This window comes from Callorhinchus milii, unplaced genomic scaffold (genome assembly GCF_018977255.1).
Source record: "Callorhinchus milii isolate IMCB2004 unplaced genomic scaffold, IMCB_Cmil_1.0 Scaffold22, whole genome shotgun sequence".
NCBI lineage: Eukaryota > Metazoa > Chordata > Chondrichthyes > Chimaeriformes > Callorhinchidae > Callorhinchus > Callorhinchus milii.
Genome location: NW_024704763.1, coordinates 2291214 through 2313412, shown reverse-complemented (window position 1 = coordinate 2313412; position 22199 = coordinate 2291214). Strand labels below are relative to the sequence as shown.

General features: G+C 45.1%; 3 protein-coding genes across 3 annotated transcripts; 2 read left to right on the top strand and 1 right to left on the bottom strand.

Moving 5' to 3' along the window:
• Nucleotides 1-61: 61 nt before the first annotated feature.
• Nucleotides 62-3511, top strand: crybgx (crystallin beta gamma X). Its single transcript, XM_007909625.2, has 6 exons — nt 62-111; nt 638-686; nt 1113-1234; nt 2015-2150; nt 2517-2656; nt 3365-3511. The coding sequence occupies exons 1-6, from the start codon at nt 62-64 to the stop codon at nt 3495-3497; spliced, it is 630 nt and encodes a 209-aa protein (XP_007907816.1). The 3' UTR covers nt 3498-3511.
• Nucleotides 3512-3544: 33 nt separating this feature from the next.
• On the bottom strand, nt 3545-7564 carry snapc5 (small nuclear RNA activating complex, polypeptide 5). The gene is made up of 5 exons (XM_007905363.2): nt 7435-7564; nt 6664-6759; nt 6420-6537; nt 6096-6191; nt 3545-5542 (listed from the first exon to the last, which is right to left on the bottom strand). The coding sequence occupies exons 3-5, from the start codon at nt 6507-6509 to the stop codon at nt 5387-5389; spliced, it is 342 nt and encodes a 113-aa protein (XP_007903554.1). The 5' UTR covers nt 6510-6537; nt 6664-6759; nt 7435-7564; the 3' UTR covers nt 3545-5386.
• Nucleotides 7565-8937: 1373 nt separating this feature from the next.
• On the top strand, nt 8938-21308 carry si:ch211-107o10.3 (uncharacterized protein LOC407663 homolog). Its single transcript, XM_007905349.2, has 8 exons — nt 8938-8976; nt 9945-10082; nt 17773-17913; nt 18219-18410; nt 18641-18802; nt 19327-19443; nt 19857-20064; nt 20726-21308. Exons 2-8 carry the CDS (start codon nt 10013-10015, stop codon nt 20823-20825), a joined length of 990 nt encoding a protein of 329 aa, XP_007903540.1. The 5' UTR covers nt 8938-8976; nt 9945-10012; the 3' UTR covers nt 20826-21308.
• Nucleotides 21309-22199: the final 891 nt, after the last annotated feature.

The following is a 22199-nucleotide window of genomic DNA, read 5'->3' as shown; positions in this document are numbered from 1 at the left end:
AAATCAGGTAGGGTTGCGTTTGCTGAACACTTCCAACTCTGAACGTTTCTCTTTCGCACGGATGTATTTCAGTTGCCTTGTTGTGTCTAAAATATTGTCACGGAATTGTTGGTAAAAAAAAAACAACACGCAAAGCCCTGAAATTTCTTAAGATCTTAACCTTGACATCATTGCCTTACATTTTAAGTTATAGTTTGATAATTTGGGAAATTATTCAATTCTGCCCAAGAACTGCAGAACTTCCAAATACAATTTTCCACAAAAGACCCTTTTCTTGATCCGTTCTCTCTCATGTTCTTATAACACTGTATAGCGTATTGGTTAGAGCGCTCTCCTCGCAATCGAGAGGGCCCGGGTTCGATTCCCGGGTAAGGCGAAAACCTTAGGTGAGTTTCCTTACTCCACGCGCCTCTGTTAACCTAGCAGTAAATAAATAAATAATATGGTCACTCAATCTGTTTGTGGGACACTGCTGTGCACAATTGGCTGCTGCATTTTGCCCACAAAATATAGTCATTACACTTTACAGTATATCCTGTGAAGCGCTTTGAGATGTCTCGAAGACATGATAAGGTACTAAGTCAAATGCAAGGATTACTATTGTAAAAATGGAATGACTTCCTCGTTCTCTCTACAGCAAGCTGGGGTCTGTACTCCAACGGGCTTTTCATGGGTCTGATGGCTGCGTGAGTACTTCTGCTTTAAGTGCTGTGGGACTCTAACCTGCGAGAGGGGCTCTGTATAAATGCAAGTTGTTGTTCTTGGTGTTGTACCAACTATGCCATATTAGTCATGGTTCTGATGTTGATAAGCTACTGGTGAATATGGGTTTGAAAATGAGATGTTTGCAACCTGGAAGTTGCAACATTAATAGTGACCCCTGGTTTGCCATTGCAGCTGAAGATGTGATTTGGGAGTTTCTCAACCAAGAAAAGGCACAAAAAGTACAAGGTCGGAAAGTGAAATAATGGCATTGCAATTTTTCCCCTAATATCATAAGCGTATTTGTTAGTAAATCCCGCAATATCACTCCCAAACCAGAGGTCATTGTTAGAGCATTTTCAGCCCCCATGTCTGGTGGCCCATATCCTGATGTTTCTTGTCTGTCTCAGGTGATCCTTTACGACCAAAGGAACTTCACCGGCCAGAGGTTAGCAGTGACCAGCGACTGCCCGAGACTGTCAGAGCGAAACTTCCCCGAGAGATGCAATTCGGTGCAAGTTGAGGATGGAGTGTAAGTAATAATAATAATTCTTGTATTTAATATCGCACCTTATCACGCCGTTGAGACGTCTCAAAGCACTTCACAGGATATACTGTGAAGTGAAATGGACTGTATATTTTGTGGGCGAAACTCGGGTGCCCATTGCACACAGCAGCGTCCCAGTCGTGGATTGAGATTCTCCACCAGTTCCTACATTCACCGACTTTACGTGGAATTGCAGACAATGCAATCCACACTGGTGCTGAAGAATGCTCTACTGCATAAAACGTCTGAGTGAGAACAACAGTTTTATGCAACTGCAAGTTGTTGTTTATATGTAAACTTTACTTATATAATCCGACTTCCTCATATCCCATGGAAAGTTCCTCACAACAGCAATGTTGTTCTCCACTGATGATGATCCCATTCTTTATTAGGAACCTAGTAGATGATAAATAATAATAATAATAATAATAATAATAATCCTTGCATTTGATATAGCGCTTTTCACGTCGGGAGGACGTCCCAAAGCGCTTCACAGAACACACTGTAAAGTGAATTGACTGTATATTTGTGGGCGAACGCGGCAGCCAATTGCGCACAGCAATGTCCCACAAACAGTCGTAGATTGAAAATGACCCAATTTTTTTTTTATTATTGTTTTTTGGTTTTTTTGGAGGGATTATTATTATCTTGTTGATACTCGTCAACAAGGTGATGTCTCACCACTGTAATCATAGACAGACTGCAGACATGGTTGTGATCTACATTACATTCTCTTTTCCCTCTCCCTTTCACTCCCTGTTGCAGTTGGGTTGGGTACGAGGGTGAGAACTACAGTGGTCGCCAATATCTGTGGGAAGCCGGTGACAATCGAGATTACGGCAGCTATGATAAATGGTGGGCATCAACAGATCAGATCTCCTCTGTGAGAGCAGTGAGGCAGGTGAGTCAGGTCCATAGTCCAGCCTATCTATGCGTCCTATTTGCTTACTTATTTTTGTGAACATTTCTTCTCATCAAAGCTGTAAAACTTCTCCCCTCTCTCGCTCCCTTGTTGGAAAATACCTCACTTGTAAAGATGACATAGTACTAGTTTGAAGAGCGGGAATTCTAAAATAATGATCCTTAATTTGATATAGTGCCTTTCATGTCAGGACATCCCAAAGCACTTCACAGGATATACTGTAAACTGCAGTGACTGTTTTATGGGTGAGCAAAACACCCAGTGTGCTGGCCGTAATCATTTACAGATCCAGTTCAAGATTTAATATAAGCTTCTCCCGCTTCTTTTCCCCTTCAATCCAAATAGGAGACTTCACTACCCAAAGTCCATTTGCATGAAAGACCTGGCTTTTCTGGAAGGAAAGTAGAAATTCAAGAGGATATTCCAAATCTCATGTCTCGTTTCAGTCTCGATCGCTTTGCTTCTATCAGGGTTCTTGGAGGCAAGTAAGTGCAGGAGAAGCTTACACTATTAGCAGTTTTAATCAGTGATACTTGTGTGCAAGTGTCAATGTCCTGACAGCTATGTGTTTTCTTTTAAAAAAAAAGATCAAATTTGCAGCATTTTGTAAAAATGTTTCTTAATGAATAAATCTGAGCAAGGCGGCCTCTTCTACGCTGGGAAAGCTCGTCACCCTGACTCAAAGGAAATTCCGCACCATCAATAAGTCACTGGGCTGACGTGGGGGGTGGGGGGGAGATAAGCACTCTGGAACACTATCCTGTGTGAGCGGCATTAGATGTGCAAATCGTTGTTATATGTGGAGACCTGTAGCTCAGTGGTTAGAGCACTCGCTTTGCAAGCGAGAGACCTGAGTTCAATTCCAGGCAGAGGGCGAAACCTTGGGCAAGTTTCCTTACTCCACACAGAGCCTAATAATAATCCCTCCAAAACCCAAAACAATAATAAATTGGTCATTTTCAATCTACGACTGTTTGTGGGACATTGCTGTGCGCAATTGGCTGCCGCGTTCGCCCATAAATATACAGTCAATTCACTTTACAGTGTGTTCTGTGAAGCGCTTTGGGACGTCCTCCCGACGTGAAAAGCGCTATATCAAATGCAAGGATTATTATTATTATTATTATTAAGTGGCTTTAAATTCACCTGGCGGCTGGCCAATGGACTTGTAATTTGTTTTCAATAAATCACAGCTGGGTGGGCTACCAGGAACCACATTACCGTGGACCACACTACGTTCTGGAGAAAAGAGATTACAATAGTTACAGCGAGTGGGGAGCTCCGAGGGCGACCATGGGATCCATTCGACGCATCCGCTTTCACTGAGGATTCTCGTCGCTTAAGAGCCCTGTACACCGGTAATAAAAGAGGCATCACTTTAACCTTATTTATTGACTATTCTTGGGAGCCGTGCAATTTAGCTTTCTCACGTTTGCAACCCAAACTCTCCTTGTACAAAATTTCCACGTGCGCAGACCTGTGGGAATATTGCAACAGTTTCGTTCAATACAAAATGCTGGGAAAAGCTTCGATTTCAGGGCAAAGATTGGATCATTCTGCAGGTTATACTCCTGTATAAACACTTTAACCAGCCAGAGGATACAAAAGTACAACAGAAAAGCAGTTCTCTTCCTCCTCCCGCGTCCTCCCATTTCTTTAACTCCTGTATTTCCCTCCTCCCTTCTTAAGACTGCTACACGTTTCCTAATAAAGGGTCACAGGAACTCAGCCGAGAGCTCTCCTCACCCGTGGGGAGAGGGCAGTCAGGACAAGTCTCCTGTGTTCCTTCTCTACTTCACAGTGAAGGGTGTTATATAAATGTATTAAAAACGCATTCAACCCCCTTCCCCCCACACTCTTCCCCCCCCCCCACCCCAAAAAAAAAATGAGCATTAACTTTCAGTGCATAAAGGGGAGCGTGTTCAATGCTATTGTAGGGGGAGGTTAAAGTGCACACATCAAATAGATTTAACACCTCACAGCGGCAGGACATTGCAACAGGCTCCAGATGTATTCTCCCTTTCTCAGTATTTCAGAGTATTGCACAACTTGGCAGATTAAATGCAGGCTTCATGTTGAAGGCTGCTTTCTTTTAAGCGCTTTTACGAACCACAGAAAACCGGCTTCGAGGCTGAATTGGACAAAACGCGAAATTCAGCACGTTCTGAAATGCTGAGCAAAGGGAGCAAATCTAAACCCAGTAGAATTTCTTCTCTCCCCCCCCAGCGCCCCACTCAATTTTGAATAACAGATGCACAAAATCTAAACATTTCATTAGGAACCTTTTCTATCTGCACTGGGACCTTGCTGAAAAGGGAACTGGAAGCAAGGTTCAACATGTGGCACAAATAATACCATATGTCCTATAATATTTACAGTGTTGGGGAAAGAAAGCAACAGAAAGTCAAGATGTTCACCGATAATCTCTATGAATTTACTTACTTCAGAGGCCAAATATTTGAGCAACGAAAACCTGAGCTCACATAGAAGGAACTGGCAATTGGGTTACAAATGTCCCCAGAAATTGAACAGCGCTTAATTGTGAAGATGAGGAACATGTACAAAGCAGACCAACGGCAGGTGTATTCTATTCTTTTGCTGAATACAGTACTGGGCAACAGTTCTGACTTGCCCTCCCAATCTGCAGTATTGATCATCTACTATTAGACGTGCTTAAATTACATCAATAAATGGTAGGGATCATTGCACTGGGACAAAAATTATACTGGAATATTTCAATTTGCTACTAAGGTCCAACATGAAACATATGGATATATTTTCTTGGGCTTCCACAAGATCAGTATATCTTAACGTCTCAACCTCTGGTTTTCCTACTTCGTGTTTTTCACAGCTTTTGTTGCGCCAACAATGTACAGTGCATCTTTATTTGCGAATCAGAGAGTTAATCGTAAATTTTTCTCTCTCGAACACTATTTACATTAGCATCTGATGGGTGGCAGAATAAGTTAGATATCTGGAACTCAGCACAATATTTCAGCAATAAGCAGATTCCAGGTCACAGATAAACCATCAGTTGTGTCCTGTCTTCTTTGCTAATCAGTTCTCTGGCAACTGTTCCTGGTGTCTCATGTGCCCTGAACCATCTTTGTTGTCAATTACATATCCAGTGCCATTCAGCCTCCAAGCTTAAATGATAAAAAAAAGGTGCATTCTCTTTGTGCCGTCATTCTGCATTCTTCTCAATGAAATTACTTCTAGGAGTCGTAACCTTCCTCATCACCCTCCTCTTCTTCTTCCTCTTCTGCCTCCTCACCATCATTTCCTTCTCCAATGTAACTGACACACTGTGAGGTGCCCAACTCAAGCTGGGTTTGATTGATGGCAGTTTCATCGTCCACCTGCATCTCTGACTATTTGCAAAAGTAATTGGTTAGATCAGGATAACAGTCATTCCACAACAGATATAACTATATCGTTAAAACTTTTGCATTTAAAACAATTCTTCTTTAGAAGACTTCTTTTGTCCCTAAACCGTTTTGCCCACAAATATACAGTCACTCCACTTTACAATATATTCTTGAAGCACTTTGAAACATTTCAACAACATGATAAGACGCTATACCAATGCAAGCTTTAATATTATTGGCATTTACTTCCTGATCTGTTGAGTAACCATTTTGTGTACCAATTTGTGACATTGCAGCATGGCGCAATGCTCAACATTAGCAGAGATCAGAGCCAGGAAACAACTGCAAACACAGAAGTGGGGACAAGAACATATAGGGAAACAATGGTAGAGTGGCATGGAAAAGAGTCAATAAGCATTAGCAAATGCCAGAGAGAGGCATGAATCGCCTACAAAATACACAGTCATTACACTACGTTAACTGAAGTTCTCTGCAGTTGCTGGAACTTTGACAACTGAACGATTCAAATAAAAAGTTTGCGAGTTGCATTTCTCACCTCTGTGTCATCAGCTGCTTCAATTCTTTGACCAGAGTTTTCCTCTTCATTGTGTTCTCTGGTCATGATGATTGATCTCAGAGCCAGCTCTTCCACCTGGTGGAAGATTCGTACAAGACTTATGTTATAACACATCCGCTGGAATCTACCTTCAAAACCAGTGCCTGCATTCACTATGCATTGTGGTTCCCGTGCTTCCTACCCCATAATGAATGGCTCGCTGCTGTTACTCAGTACATGGTTTGCTGTGGTGGGTAGTGGGATGAGAAAATGTCCGAAAGACGGCCCAAGGGGGGGGGGGGGTCGTAAAATTCCGGTTTATACCTTGAGTCGGTTCAATTGATCTTGTAAAGTGGTTTTGATTTTCATTAGGGCCTCCTCCTCTTTCTTTAGCTCATGCAGCCTGCTCAGCATTCTGCTCCGTTCAGGGGTTAATGTTTACCTGCAGAAGGATTACACAATTTACAAAAAGCTTGTTGCAATTACAGTACTTAAGGTGGCGTGAAGAGGAGGCAAAAGTTTTTAGTGAAAGCTTCCACAGAGTATGGTCAATTCTGGGGTTTCTTACCAGCAGTGTTTGACGGCAAGGAGGTTGCAGGGCTGAACTGCACTTTGGGAAATCTTCCTTTCATCTTTGGAGATTTCGAGGGGAACAAAATTCAACCTGTGACAAAAAATAAGACAGAAAGAGACAACTGAATCTAATTCTGAGCAAAGTTACAGCAGATTTCAACACAAGTTTATCCGGAATGAAAGCAAGGTTACGAATGGCGTAAATTGAGAAAAAAAAAAGTGTTCAACGTTTCACTGAAACAGCAATTTGCCGCGGGCAATCTTGAGAGACCTGGGTTTGATTCCCGGCAGCGCAAAACCTTGGGCAAGTTTCTATTTAGAATAGGGTCTACAAGGTTCTAAATAGGAATGAGGAAGTAAATCCAGAAGAATACTTTCAGGTACGTCAAGGCAGCAAAATGAAGGGCAATTTCGGGTCAGACACCAGGAAGTACATCTCTTAACAGTATGGTTGTGGCCAGGGCGTGAAGAAACAGCTTGATGCTGGAATGGCCACAAATACACAGTAGTAATAATAATAATAATCCTTGCATGTGATACAGCGCCGTGTCCCGTCTTCTCGACGTCTCAAAGCGCTTCACAGAATAGACTGTAAAGTGAATTGACTGCATATATTTGTGGGCGAAGGGGACAGTCACTCCCCTTCACAGTAAATTCTGTGAAGCACTTCGAGACGTCTCGAAATCGTGATGTGGCGCAATATCAATTGCAAAGCTTATTATATTATATACAAACCCACAAAGCCCCGTCGTTGACCCTGACTCACCTGAGTCCTCCTCACTGCAAAAACTAAGCTTATTCTTTTTAACAGGGAGAAAAGTTTTTTTCCCAAGAAATAGGACGACTTCTTCTTCTCCTCCTCCTCTTCCTCCTTCTTCTTCTCCTCCTCCTTCACCTCCTCTTCCTCCTCCTTCTTCTCCTCCTCCTTCACCTCCTCTTCCTCCTTCTTCTTCACCTCCTCTTCCTCCTCCTTCTTCACCACCACCACCTCCTCCTCTTCCTCCTTCTTCACCACCTCCTCCTCTTCCTCCTTCTTCACCTCCTCTTCCTCCTCCTCCTTCTTCACCACCACCACCTCCTCCTCTTCCTCCTTCTTCACCACCTCCTCCTCTTCCTCCTTCTTCACCTCCTCTTCCTCCTCCTCCTTCTTCACCACCACCACCACCTCCTCCTCTTCCTCCTTCTTCACCACCTCCTCCTCTTCCTCCTTCTTCACCTCCTCTTTCTCCTCCTCCTTCTTCTTCACCACCACCACCTCCTCCTCTTCCTCCTCCTTCACCTCCTCCTCCTCCTTATTCACCTCCTTCTCCTCCTCCTCCTTCTTCTTCACCACCACCACCTCCTCCTCCTCCTTCACCTCCTCCTCCTCCTTCTTCACCACCACCTCCTCCTCCTCTTCCTCCTCCTCCCCTCTGCTCAGCACCGGCCACACTTACATTGCAATAAAAGAGCCATTCTTTTGTGACATGAAATACAGAGAGAGAAAGAGAGAGAGAGAGAAAGAGAGACGCAACCAATCCGACCCGGCACTTCCGGCGCCTCTGCGCACGCGCAGTGCAGCCGGGCGGCAGCGACCGGCGGCTCAGAGGCGTTTTGTAGCCCAAAGTCGCCCAAGCGCACGCGCCCAGTGGCCGCGCCCCCCACGCGCCCCCAGAGCCCCGCCCCCTGAGCCCCTCCCCTAGAGCCCCCAGAGCCCCGCCCCCCATAGCCCCGCCCCCCGAGCCCCGCCCCCCAGAGCCCCGGGAACACTGACAGTTGGTGGGCGGGTGGGTGACGTCACGGGATCTTTTTAAATGCCCTGAAGCGGGGCCTCTCCTTCATTCAGTTACAGCCACAACTACAGCACAACTACAGCACAACTACACCACCACAGCACAACTACAGCACAACTACACCACAGCACAACTACACCACAACTACAGCACAACTACACCACAGCACAACTACACCACAACTACAGCACAACTACACCACAGCACAACTACACCACAACTACACCACAGCACAACTACACCACAACTACACCACAGCACAACTACAGCACAACACAACTACACCACAACTACAGCACAACTACACCACAGCACAACTACAGCACAACTACACCACAGCACAACTACACCACAGCACAACTACACCACAGCACAACTACAGCACAACTACACCACAGCACAACTACACCACAACTACACCACAGCACAACTACAGCACAACACAACTACACCACAACCACAGCACAACCGGAACCACAGCCGCAACTCTCCACCACAACTACCGCCTGAGCCACGGCGACAGCCGGAGCCGCCCGGTGAGTGGCCACTGCATTATCCACACGGTCTTCCTTCAGCTTCTCCTTGTCTTGGGGGGGGGTGTGGGGGGTGGGGGCTACAGGTCCCGGCGTAGTTCCTGCCCTCCTTGAGGACCTCCTTGAGGCGGCGATGCAAACGTTGGGGAGAAAGCTCATTCCCCCCCCACCCACCCCCACCCCGTTGAGGGTCCTCTTGCGTCGTCGCGTTGCCGTGACCCCCCCCCCCCCCCCACCGCCGCCCACACTCGCCCCGTCATCTGAACCGGGTCGTCGTCAGTTGATTAACGGTTAATTAATTAATCCCTTCAAAAAAAAATATCTGGTGGGTAATTAATAATATGGATAATAATCTTAATCGATAACGAGGTTAATAGTAATTTGGCCGCTTCAATCCGCGGCTGTCCGTGGGACGTCGCCGCGCCCCCCCCCCCACCCCCCGGGTGCGCAGCCGTCACAATTTGCGGTCGATTCTGCGAAGGGCTTTCCAGTCGTGTCGAAGACGTGAGGAGGCGCTGACGAACGAACGCCAGGGCCATCGGCGTCCCGCGGCCCCAGCGGGGCAGAGCGCTACGCCTCGCAAGCGAGAGGACCTGGGTTCAGGCGGGCGAAACCCTGGGCAAGTTTCCTTACTCCACGAGAGTCGGTCACTTCAATCCACGACTGTTTGCTGGACGCCGCCGTAACGTAGCTGGTCTCCCACCCACCCCCCCACCCATCCCCCCCCCCCACCCACGCCAACGCCAAACCCTTTTTTAATTGCAGGAGTGGCAATGTTGCTGTGCGCAATTGGCTGCCGCGTTCGCCCACAAATATACAGTCAATTCACTTTACAGTGTGTTCTGTGAAGCGCTTTGGGACGTCCTCCCGACGTGAAAAGCGCTATATCAAATGCAAGGATTATTATTATTATTATTATAATGTTTAGGGAAATAATGGAGCCCGCCCCTGGTTCTATGATTGTGTTGCAGTTGACCTTCAAAGAAGCCGGGAGCCTTCGGCGATTCCCCCTGGACCTCACCCTTCCCTTCTCCCCGCCATGGCTTCCTTTGAAATGAGGGAGTTTGTGCAGCAGCATTGCACTGGCCTCTGTGTGCTGACTTTTACAGGTGAGAGGGGCACACCCCAGAAATGAGGTGGGATAAGATGGGAAATGTTGTAAGTGGACGGAGGCTCTCGCCTCCGAGTCGGAAGGTTGTGGGTTTTCTGGTGGACGTTAAAGTTCCCGTGTTAAACAAACCGCTCGTTGTTGCTGTGTGTGGGATATTGCTGTGTGCAAAATCGGGTGCTGCGCTTGCCTGGAAATACTGTCACTACGCTTTAGTACCTATGAAGCGCTTTGCAGTGTTTTGATGACTCTGCGCGAGGTGCTTTATGATGTGCCAATAAATCCTGTGAATTGCTTTGACGCTTCATCCTCCCGCTATGAAAGGCGCGACATCAAATGCAAGGATTGTTATTTTATTATTATTCTCTCGCTGCTTCTTCACTTAAACAGCAATCGTTTGTGAAGTGCTTAAAGCGTTTTGTGATAAGTGGCTGCATTATTACAACAACAAGATTACATGTGCATAACGCCTTTCACGTCGGGAGGACGTCCCAAGGCGCTGGACAGTGTACAGCATTTCAGACCCGAGTCAGGGTCGGGGAAGGGAAGTGGCCGATGGCACGGTCGAAGAGGAAGGTTTTGAGGGGGACTTGAAGGAGGCTCAGGAGAGGGAGAGGTGGAGTGATGGGAGGATGGAATTCCAGAAGTTGGGGGCAGAGTGGCTGAAGGCTCTCCCGCCAATGGTGGGTTGGGGGACGTGGAGCAGCCCGGAGTCGGCTGAGCGAAGGGAACGGGTGGATCGGTAGGAGGTTAGGACGTGGCACAGGTAGGGTGGGGCGAGGCCATGGAGGGCTTTGTATGTGAGGACCAGGATCTAGAACTGGATCCTCTGAAGGATAGGGAGCCAATGGAGTCGGGCGAGAGTGGAGGCGATGGGGTTTGGTGCGGGAGAGGACACGGGCTGCAGAGTTCTGGATTATCTGCAGCTGTGGAGGGAGGAGTTGGGAAGGCTGACACGCAGGGCGTTGGCATAGTCGAGCCTGGCGGCGATGAAGGTATGAACACGAGTTTCAGCGCCTGAGGGGTGAGGTAATGGCAGAGTCGGGCGATGTTAGGGAGTTGAAGGAAGGCAGAGCGGGTCATGGCTTGGATGTGGGGGAGAAAAGACAGTTGAGGGTCAAACACTATCTCCAGATCATGCGTGGTCCCTTTTTCAAGTGAGACCCTGTCTAATTGTTCACATTCTGTGAAGTGCTTCAAGATGTTCCTTTTATGTGAAAGGCACATAAAATGTAAATTGGTGTTGTAAATTGCAAGCTTCTGATTACAGGATGTTGGTTTAAAATTGCTTTTAACACCATTAAAGTTGCTCAATGCCTATATAGTCCCCTTCCTCTGCTCCCGCTCAGTGCATTCAATTTTCTCAGGGAAGGGCTTTGAGGTGTTCAACTTGCGTCAAATGCTTAGGTTCGAACGGCTGACTGGTATGGTGTTTACAAGCAGCTTGAGCCTTCGTTCCAGACAATGAGGAGGAGGAGAAGTGACAGCTGTTCTGGTTAATCTGATTTCAAACCGAATTAAAAGATTACTTAAATTCCTTTGTTTTCGGAAACGTCTTATAATTAACCGGTCAGGTCAAAGGGCTTTCTTCATCTGAACCTCTCTTGCGAGACGAGACGCTGCTTGGAGCCATGTGCTTTGGCCCTGACCGCAAAAGATGCGTCTCAATTGGATCACTCACTTTCCACACCAGCCGTACAAGTGTCCTTTGTGTAAGTGCTGAAGCTTGGCTGAATCTATGCTCTCAATAAAGTGGAAGTGTTCCTTCAGGACTGCTGCATTATCCTAAGCGTTCCCTGTGTATTTCAATGTCTGCCCATAAACACACACAGTCGCTGCGCTTTTACAATAAATCCCATGAAGCGCTTTGATACTTCATCCTCCTGACACGGAAGGTGCGACATCAAATACAAGGATTGTTATTTTATTATTTATTATTTGTTATTATTGTGGGGACTTGATGGGAAATGGGGGGGCTCTGACTTTATGCCCTTTATTCATGGCATTTATCACAATATTTGCCTTAATATCCAACAGTATGAGCATAAAACTGTGGATTAAAAAGACACTGGAATTTAAGCCTCGATACTGTCTAAGATTGCTCCCTCTGAACTATGTACAGAAGATTAAGTTGCATTTGATGGCCAGTTGTAGTGTAGGCTTTTGATGACAGATCTTTTTGAAGTTGAAATTTAAATCTACAGAAATGGGTTGAACAACTTTAAGAGCGACAAAAATGTTGATTTAGAGATGGCTCCGTCAGAGGAATCCCAAGTAAAATTGAAAGCTCTTTAAACTGCTTTATATATATATATATATAATCATATATATAATATTATAATATATATAATATATTTAGATTGTATGGGTAGATTTTAGGTGGAACAATTGTCTATGTTGAAGCACTGCACTGAATTTAATCCCATGAGGGTTGGAGACTCTTGTCTTTGATGGTAAACAGCGATATCTTTGTCCTAACAAGCAATTAGCAACACACCATGTGGCAGCAGTTACACTGGCTTACCTTGGCTTCTAGTCCGCACGATGGAAGAGTTGAGTTCAGCAAATTGGTTTGAAATGGAGCCAAGGTATTGCCTGCAGAAGAGACACACTTGTTTGCAATCTGCTGAACAACCCTGGCTGGATTTTGTTTGCTATACAGCATTCAGTGTACTCCAATGTTGCTTGGTGATCTGTCAAACGCACCATTTATCTATTTTTAAAAAAAGGATTGGGTGAGCTTTCATGTTTGTGGGACATTGCAGTGGGTAAGTTTGCTGCGTGTTTGCCTACATTTTTGAATAAATGCCATGAAGCACTTTTAGACTGCTTCCTGACATGGCTGGCGATATACCAAATGCAGGGAAATGGTTCCTGATCTGCACTACGTGATACTGTGGTGTTATCTAGATGGGTAGAGAGGTATCGACATTTACCTGACGCCCTGGCAGTGGGAATTGTGATAACGTACCCAAAAACAGTATTCCATGAATACGGTTGGACATTGCATTCTGTGTACTGTCCTTCCCTCTGGCTTATCAGAGATGGCACTTGATAAACTATAAACTGAATTATGGAATTACCAATGTGCTGCCTTTACTAAACCAGTCTCTCTGTGACTTGAGACTGACTCTATGTTCTGTGATGGCTGCTGACATTCCCCGATTTCCTTGTACTTTTTGCCTTGAACTTCTCAAAGTTCTTGCAAGACAGCAAATCCACTGCGCTCATGTTGTCTCATTTCACCCCAATACTCGTGCAGCTCAATCCTATTAACAGAGGATTAACAATCCTTTATTAGCTAATCTTCTTGAGTTTAGTAAATCTACTTCCTACTCCTGTTCTGAATTTGTCTAAATTGATTCAGAAGTAATCCTCTGGAAGTTTACATTCCTTCGGTCTTTGTCCTTTTTCAGACTGGCACTTAAAGGTTGAGGGGAGGGGGAGTGGGTGCGTTTCTGGTTTGTTTCTTTATGTTTTTTTCTTAAAATTGGGTCACTCAATACGTGGCTATTTGTGGTACAGTGTTGTGCACAATTGACTGTGGCGTTTAGCCCACAAAATGCACAGTCGGTACATTTTACTATATATTCCGTGAAGCGCTTTGAGACGTCTCAATGACTTGATAAGGCGCTATATCAAATGCAAGTATTATTATTAATGCTCATGTACTACCTTACACCTCCCTAAAGGGACAATTTTGTGTTGGATTTAAGATGTAGCAGCAATCTGGATCAACTGCCGTGACTAAACTCTCTTTACTCTTTGTGACCCTTGGTACAGAAGGGAGATTTTTGCTCTACTTTTCTTTAAAATTCTGCACAGCCACCAGGCGTATTGTGTGTAATGCCCTTGATTTTCGACTGACGTTTCAAGTCTATCTCTTCGTTATCTACTTTGACTGAAGATCAGGGACTAGGTCGAGGTTACAATTTTTTTTTTAAAAAAAAGTAAAAGATTAATGATTCAAAGGATCCCAGATAACAAGTAGGGACATGTAGTCAAGGCCACATGTCATGTTTTGTAAGGGTTACTCTGAGTTGGAGTTTACTCTTGTTGTTGAGGTGTAGGACTGTAAGAAAGATATAATCAATTAATCTTTGAATTCGATACAGCAGCTTTCATATCAGATTTACTGTGTAACAACTGTATCTTGTACAGCCATAAAAAATAATCCTTGCATTTTGATATAGCGCTTTCCAGGTCTTCTAGACTCGCTTAACAAAATGGACTGTAAAGCGAATTGACTGTATATTTGTGGGCAAAACACAGCAGCCAATTGCGTACAGCAGCGTCCCACAAACAGTCGTGGATTGAAGTGACCAATTTATTATTTTTTTCTCTTGAGGGATTATTATCAGGCCCTATGGAATTAAGAAAAGGCTTCACCCTGCCAGGAATCAAACCCAGGTCTCTCACTTGCGAGGCGAGTGCGAGTTAGACACCGCAATGAAGTGTATCATTAATTTATTTTGGAGGATGATTGACTAAGAGAGAAACTCCCTTCTCTTTTCGAATATTGCCATGAGACCTTTTCTCTGGCCTTCTGTCTGTTCCTCGTCCCCTCTGCACCACCACCGGGAGCCGTGCTTTCAGCTCCTATGCCCTGAAACTATGGAACTCTCTTCCTCAATCCCTCCTCCTTCCTTGTCTTCAGATTGCACCTGAGACCTTCCTCCTCCACCATGCCTATGGTCATCTCTTTCCCCCCACTACCCACCAGCTTGATGTTAAGCACCGCCACTGTTGAGCGCTCCGAGATGCTACCTTGTGTGAGGGGTGCTGTATAAATGTTGTTGTTGGTGATCAGCTTAGACCAGGGGTGGGCAAAATACGGCCCGTGGGCCTTATCCGACCCGCGAAATGATTGCATCCAGCCCGTCATGGTGTCTAGCAATAGGAAAAATATTATAGTTCGTTCAGTCCCAGAAAGTCCCACAAATTTAGCATTTCAATCAGACCGGGAACATCGGCCACTCGCACGGCTTAGTTGTGCGCACGTTCCCTTAAGTGTTGAATCAGGGCTGAAGTCAGAAATGTACGGATCGGCAAATTTTCAAACACGCTCGCGGCAACCGCGGCAATACTTTTCACTGAAGAGGACGTTAATTCGAAATGAGTTTGCCAAAGAAGCGGAAAGTGGACGCTGAAGGCCGAATATTCAACAAAGAATGGACTCCTAAATACTTTTTTTTTTACCAGTGTGGGTGGAAAAGCTGCGCGCTTAATTTGCAAATAAAGTGTGGCAGTGCTCAAAGACTACAGCTTGAATCGCCATTTTGAGAGCAAACATGCTTGCAAATATAAGAACGTTTCTGCCGAAGGAAAGAAAGCTGGTGAGATGGTTGATCAAATCAAAAAGAACAAAGCATTTTCACAAAACAATTTGTGAAAGTGGAGTCCTGTAGCTCAGTGGTTAGAGCACTCGCCTTGCAAGCGAGCCATCTGGGTTCTTTTCCAGGAAGGACGAAACCTTGGGCAAGTTTCCTTACTCCACACGCCTAATAATAATCCCTCCAAAACAAAAATAAAATTGGCCATTTTCAATCCACGACTGTTTGTGGGACGCTGCTGTGCGCAATTGGCTGCTGCGTTTCACCCACAAATATACAGTCAATTCACTTTACAGCATATTCTGTGAAGCGCTTTGAGGCGTCTAGAAGACGTGAAAAGCGCTATATCAAGTGCAAGGATTATTACTATTATTATTATTAATTTGCCTCCGAGGATCAGATTACAGGAGTTAAGTGATTGCACACAAAATCGCCAAGAACAGCAAACCATTCTCTGATGGAGAATTTATAAAGCAATGTGTGGTTGACTCTGCCTCGATTTTATGCCCAGACAAGAAAAAAACGGTTCGAGAACATTAGCTTGTCAAGGCGAACTATTGTGAGGTGTGTCGAAGATATCTCTGAGAACCTGTATCTGCAGCTACAAAATAAATTAAGCAATTTTGCATGTTTTTCACTGGCACCCAATGAGAGTTGTAATGTCAAAGACGCAGCCCAGTTGATAATTTTTATTCGAGGTATCACCAAACATTTTGAGCTCACAGAAGAATTAGCATCAATGCAGTCAATGAGAAGATACGACAACTGGAGAAGACTTTTTGGAGGCAGTAAATAAGTGTATCTTAAAATTAGGAGTGGAGTGGAAAAAATTGGTGAATGTGACCACCGATGGAAGCCCAAATCTGACAGGCAAAAATGTTGGGTTACTGAAAAGAATTCAAGATCAAGTCAAAGAAACAAATCCAGAACAGAATATTGTTTTTCTACACTGCATTATCCACCAAGAGGTCCTCTGTAAGAGTGTTCTAAAACTAAGCAATGTCGTGGACACAGTTATGAACGTGGTCAACTACATTCGAGCAAGAAGATTAAACCACAGGCAGTTTGTAACTCTGCTTGAGGAATTGGAATCCGAGCACACGGATGTTCTGTATCACACGAATGTAAGATGGCTTAGTTTAGGAAAGGTCTTGAAAAGAGTGTGGGAACTGAGAGCAGAGATTGATTTATTTTTGGACATGAAACAAAAAGATTTGTATTTCCCACAGCTGAATGATGCAAATTGGCTCTCTGATTTTTCATTTTGCCGTTGATATCATGGGCCGCATGAATGAACTGAATTCAAAACTGCAACGGAAGGGGACCTTTGTGCACGATTTGTATTGCAGTGTTAAGTTATTCATGACGAAATTATTTCTTTTATTGCATCAGATAGGAAACAGGCAGTTCGCCCCCTTTCCAACTTTGCAGCAGATTACTGTTTGCGATCAAAGCCTTAAAAAGTATACTTTGTCACTACTTGACTTACGTGCTGAATTTTCTCGCCGATTCCAGAATCTCAATTTGATCGAAAATGACCTGTCTTTGGTCTCTTCACCTTTCTCATTTCATGTTGACAAAGCCCCATTTGACCTCCAACTCGAGCTTATTGACCTGCAATGTGATCCATTGCTTGCGGAGCAATTCAAATCAGTGCCGCTTCCCAGTTTTTACGCCTCTCTTAATGAAAATACTGTTCAAAACATAAAGGCTCATGCCCGGAGGATACCTGTGCTGTTTGGATTAACATACAAATGCGAGGAGACATTTTCTGTGATGAAATTCAATAAATCAAAACGTAGATCTGCGATGACTGATGACCACCTTGCAGCAGTACTCCGCATTGCAACAACGGAGACGAAGCCTGACTTAAATTGTCTGGTTAACGCACATCAGCGCTTTCATTCTTCCCACTGAGTGAGCTTCTCACATTCTCATCAATATATGAATAAATGTCTGCTTAATGAGTTGTTTTTATTTAACCTAATTTTAATGAATGTCAATTAGACAGACTTTATTTTATGCATGTGCAAGCGTAAGACACGATTTTGAGCTATTATTAAGCATTTGCATCTATATTAAGTGTGTGGCCCACGAAGCTTACCAAAACTTGTGAAGTAACCCGCCAGCCAAAATAATTGCCCCCCCCCACCCCCGGCTTAGACTGTGCTGATGTGATACATTGCCAGTCACCAACCATCCTTTATGTGTATCCTGGACTGTATTGTGAGCTACACTTGCAGTGTGATTCTTTTTTCTTGTGCAGAGTTGCTATCTTTATCTGGTCTCAACTGTTTACCATGAGGCTGTTTGAAATGAAAGCGAATGGGCGATGTGTTTTGTGTGCTGACCTTTTAGGTGTCGGGCTCATTCTTCTGCGGCGCTGGATGACTGGTGGGGTTTGCAGGAGCAGAGTGAGACTCGATGGAAAAACTGTGATTGTCACTGGCGCTAACGTTGGGATTGGAAAGGAGACGGCTAAGGACATTGCTCGGAGAGGTAAGACCCATCTTGGACACGATGACTCTTTTTTTATTTGGAGAAACTTTGGTGTCTTTTGACTTGTTAAGTGATAATCTATTGTCTTTTGTTAGGTTAATAATTTTTGTTTGGTTCTATTTCATGTAATTGCTTGTAATTTCTGTAATTCTGTGTAATTCTAATGCCTCAGGCTTGATCTCCAGCTTGTTGTAATGTTTCTGGTTCGCGGTGGCTTTTGTCTTTGGTTCTTAACTGACCTTTTATAAATTATTATATATTTTATATCCACTATAAAACATGCACAACTGTTTGTGTGGTTGCAGGGGCTCGTGTGATTCTGGCTTGCCGGGATTTGGAAAAGGCTGAAAAGGCAGCAGCCAAGATCCGGGAAGAGACAGGGAATGGGAACGTCCTGATTCGCAAACTGGATTTGGCCTCACTGAAGTCTGTCCGTGCTTTTGCTAAAGAAATCCAGGATACCGAGACTCAATTGGATGTTCTCATCAACAATGCAGGTGAGTATTGGTATAAGAAGTCAACTGCTGGGGAGGGGTAGGAGAGGGAAAGAGGATAAAATATAAGGTTTCTTGCACATTCCAGTCAATTTGATGCACTAAATATTGAATGAATGGACCACTCGATTGACCTTCATTGCGATAGTTTTCCACCCTTGTGTTTTTATAACAATTTGTAGGCCAAATAGCATTTGCTTCCATGTAATATTGTTCCGTTTCTCTATCTCTAGGTATCATGTGGTGCCCCAAGTGGAAGACCGAGGATGGCTTTGAGATGCAGTTTGGAGTTAACCATCTGGGTCACTTCCTGTTGACCAACCTTCTGCTGGACCTGCTGAAGAAGTCCGCCCCCAGTCGGATAGTTAACGTGGCCAGCTTAGCACATAAAAGAGGTAAGTTTGTCTTCAGGCTCCAGGAACTTAGGAACAGGAGGAGGCCATTCAGCCGCTCGAGCCTGTTTGCCATTCTATTAGATCATGGCTGATCTGTACCTCAATTCCAATTACCCTCCTTTGCCCCATACCCCTTGATACTCTGACCTAACAAACATCTATCCACCCCAGGCTGCAAAATTTGAATTGATGCAGAATCCACAGCCTTTCGGCCCAAAATGTCTGCGACCTTTTCCTGACTGGCTCCAAGTCTTTTCTACACATTCGCACTCTGCCAATTAAAGATTGTGTAGAAGTTCAGCCACTACATCTTTTACAGTAAATTCCTATGAAGCGCTTTAAGACATGTTGATAGTGTGATAATGTGCAAGTTTATTGTTATGTTGTGTTTTTATTGCTATTGTTCATGGATGTTTGAATTGACTGTGAGAGATAGCAGAGAGGAAGGGCCACCAGCCCTTCTAGTTCCTCAGCTCTGATGGATGCCAGCATTTAAGTGATTGTTTTATGCTTCTGAATTTCAGGTAAAATTAACTTTGACGATATTAATCTGGACCAGAAGTATGATTCTGTTGTCAGCTACAGCCAGAGCAAACTGGCTAATGTCCTCTTCACCAGAGAGCTTGCAAAGCGATTGGTAGGTGAGTCACTTCAAGTCAAAAGTCGGACTCATTTCAACATTTGCCTACGAAATACAGTCGCCACAATTTTCAGTGAATCTCGCAAAGCGCTTTGAGATGTCCTTGCGATGTGAAAGGTACAGTATCAAATGCAAGATTATTATGTATACACAATGTGGAGGAGGCTTAAATAGTATCTTTTTTCCCCGCCACCATCTGTCTTAACCCTAGTTTGAGAATATTGCCCCCATCAAACTATTAGTCAGCATTTGTCACTTGGTGTTGGAATGCAAATTGATTGACCAATTTAGCTGACCCACCATTCTGGGTTAGCTTCAACCAAAGTCCCCCAAACAGTGAAAGGAACACATTGAAATGTGCAGTGCCACCCAGTTAGAGAAAGCATAAAAGGAGCTTTTTTTGTGTGATTCCAGGCACTGGAGTGACCGCTAACAGTCTTCACCCTGGACTGGTCATGACTGACCTGGGACGTCATGTTCTTCCCACCATTTCCCTGTTGCTGAAGATTGCCATGACCCCGTTGGCTCTCTTTATGTTCAAAAACTCCTGGCAGGGAGCACAGACCAACATTCACTGCGCCGTCGCTGAGGAACTGAAGCACACAACCGGCCTCTACTTCAGGTGAGCTCGACCTCTCAAACTTGTTCAGCCTCTGCCTCCTGCTGTAACGACGAGGACCAAGGCTTCTCCACCAATTGCTGCTGTGGTACGTAACCCCAGACTTGGTGTCAAGGATTACGTGATGCTGTACATGTACCTGCTGGTGTCATACACAGCGTGAAACCTGTTCTCTGGCACTTTATTACCCATTGCCTTCTCCTGTCCATATTCATGCTTTCAAATACGCCAAGACAGGAAGGGCAAGTTTAGGAAGTATTTCTTTACCGAGAGAGTAATTAACCTATGGACCAGAGGTTACCTGGAAGGTGGGGGCCAGACATTGTGGACACATTTAAGATGCATCACGTTGCTGTCATGGGAAGATGGTAGAGAGGAAAGGGAAGAGGTCAGAAAGTTAAACTAAGGGAATGTTATCTGCCACCACATGCTGTGGTCTGTAATGGGTTTGTTTGTGGCACATTGCTGTCTGCAAATTGGCTGCTGTGTTTGCCCACAAAAGTTATTAACTTGTAGCAATGCTAAGTGGAGTTGTGCAGTGATCTACAGTGAAGTGCTTTGGGACCTCCTCCCGATGTGCAAGGCGCTGTACCAAATGTGAGGATTATTACTTCTTATCAACGTTTGAAGCAATGCAGTAAACGTGAACTGTTAACCTTCACAGCGACTGCGCCCCGAAAGAGCCCGCTCCCCAGGCGAAGGATGGTGAAGTGGCTCGCAGGCTGTGGGACCTGAGTGCACAGATGGTGGGACTCGATAAATAGGCCGCTGACTGCATCACGTTCCCAGACTGTGGAAGTGTTAATTCTCTCAATCTGGCCTTGTTGTTTTCTTTTTTTGCTGAGATCGGTGAAACGTAATCAGCTCCAGAGGCAACCCTATTGCCAGTGATGCACAAGATGACTTTAGTTTGCTTAGGCTTACATTTATTTACCTCCCTCACTCATCCATATCATTCTTTTTTTTTGAAAGTCCATGTACAAATCACTTGCTTACACACTCAGCCACTGCAGCTCTAGAGCTTGGATGTGCCAGATCTGTAAGGGAAGCCAGGGGCAACAACAGACTTAACTCGGACAGACGCATGTGGCAGAAAGTTCCCTGTCTTTGCTGGGTCCCTTGACTTGAGATTTGAAGATGTTGCAAGGATTGGTGCCTTGTTTCACCTCTTCCTAAGGCTCTATTATTGTCTGCTTTAAATGCTGTTTTTTTTAAAAAAATTTCTTTTGGCTGTTGCGTTTCAACAACAACTTGGATTTATATAGCGCCCTTCATGCTGGTGGCGTCTCAGAGTGCTTCACAGTAACGGATCCCGGGGCTGAGCCAGCGGGAGAGGGGAAGAAGGTGACCAAAGGCGCGGTCGAAAAGAAAGGTCTTCATCCGAGACCTGAAAATAGGAAGAGAGGGGGCGAGGTGAAGGGAGTGAGGAAGGCAGTTCCAGAGCCTCAGGGCGTAGTGCCTGAAGCCACGGCCACCGAGGGTGGAGCGGAGGACTCGGGGGAGGCCAGACCCGGTGGAGCGAAGGCAACGGGCACTGGTTTGAGGAGAGAGGAGGTCAGAGAGGTAGGGGGGTGCAGAGGAGTGCAGGGACTTGAATACAAGAGTGAGGATCTCGAAGTCGATCCTATCTGGGAGAGGCAGCCAGTGCAGTCTGGCAAGGACTGGGGTGATAGGGGAGTGGAGTTTGGTGTGAGTAAGAATGCGGGCGGCAGAGTTCTGGATAACCTGGATTTTGTGGATGAGAGACCGGAGAGGAGGGCGTTAGAGTAGTCCAGCCGAGAGGTGATGAAGGCATGGATCAGTGTTTCGGCGGCTTTTGGGGAGAGGTATTGATGGAGACGGGCGATGCGTTGGAGGCGGAAGAAAGCGTTGCAGGTGAGGTACCGGATGTGGGGGAGGAAGGATAATTGGGGGTCAACCTGACGCCGAGGTTGTGTACAGATTCAGAGAGTTTTAAGGGGAGGTTGGGTAGGTGGAGGAGGTGAGAACCGTGCAATTTAAGACGTTGGCGAGAGCCAAAGAGTATGGGTTCCGTCTTGTCAACATTTAGCTGATTCGCTTACAAAATACATACTTTAGTTTCGCTTCACTTACAAAATGCATAGTCAACCACTTTTCAGTATATTCTGAAGTGTTTT

Excerpts from the sequence above, each read along its gene's own strand:
- snapc5 (XM_007905363.2), bottom strand. The coding sequence starts at position 6,509 with ATGCTGAGCAGGCTGCATGAGCTAAAGAAAGAGGAGGAGGCCCTAATG. Across the intron at positions 6,192-6,419 it reads ATCAATTGAACCGACTCAAG|GTGGAAGAGCTGGCTCTGAG; the intron begins GTATAAACCGGA and ends ATCTTCCACCAG. Across the intron at positions 5,543-6,095 it reads AAGCAGCTGATGACACAGAG|TCAGAGATGCAGGTGGACGA; the intron begins GTGAGAAATGCA and ends TTTTGCAAATAG.
- crybgx (XM_007909625.2), top strand. The coding sequence starts at position 62 with ATGTATTTCAGTTGCCTTGTTGTGTCTAAAATATTGTCACGGAATTGT. Across the intron at positions 1,235-2,014 it reads GTGCAAGTTGAGGATGGAGT|TTGGGTTGGGTACGAGGGTG; the intron begins GTAAGTAATAAT and ends TCCCTGTTGCAG. Across the intron at positions 2,151-2,516 it reads CTGTGAGAGCAGTGAGGCAG|GAGACTTCACTACCCAAAGT; the intron begins GTGAGTCAGGTC and ends CAATCCAAATAG.
- si:ch211-107o10.3 (XM_007905349.2), top strand. The coding sequence starts at position 10,013 with ATGGCTTCCTTTGAAATGAGGGAGTTTGTGCAGCAGCATTGCACTGGC. Across the intron at positions 18,803-19,326 it reads CAGCTTAGCACATAAAAGAG|GTAAAATTAACTTTGACGAT; the intron begins GTAAGTTTGTCT and ends TCTGAATTTCAG. Across the intron at positions 19,444-19,856 it reads GCTTGCAAAGCGATTGGTAG|GCACTGGAGTGACCGCTAAC; the intron begins GTGAGTCACTTC and ends GTGTGATTCCAG.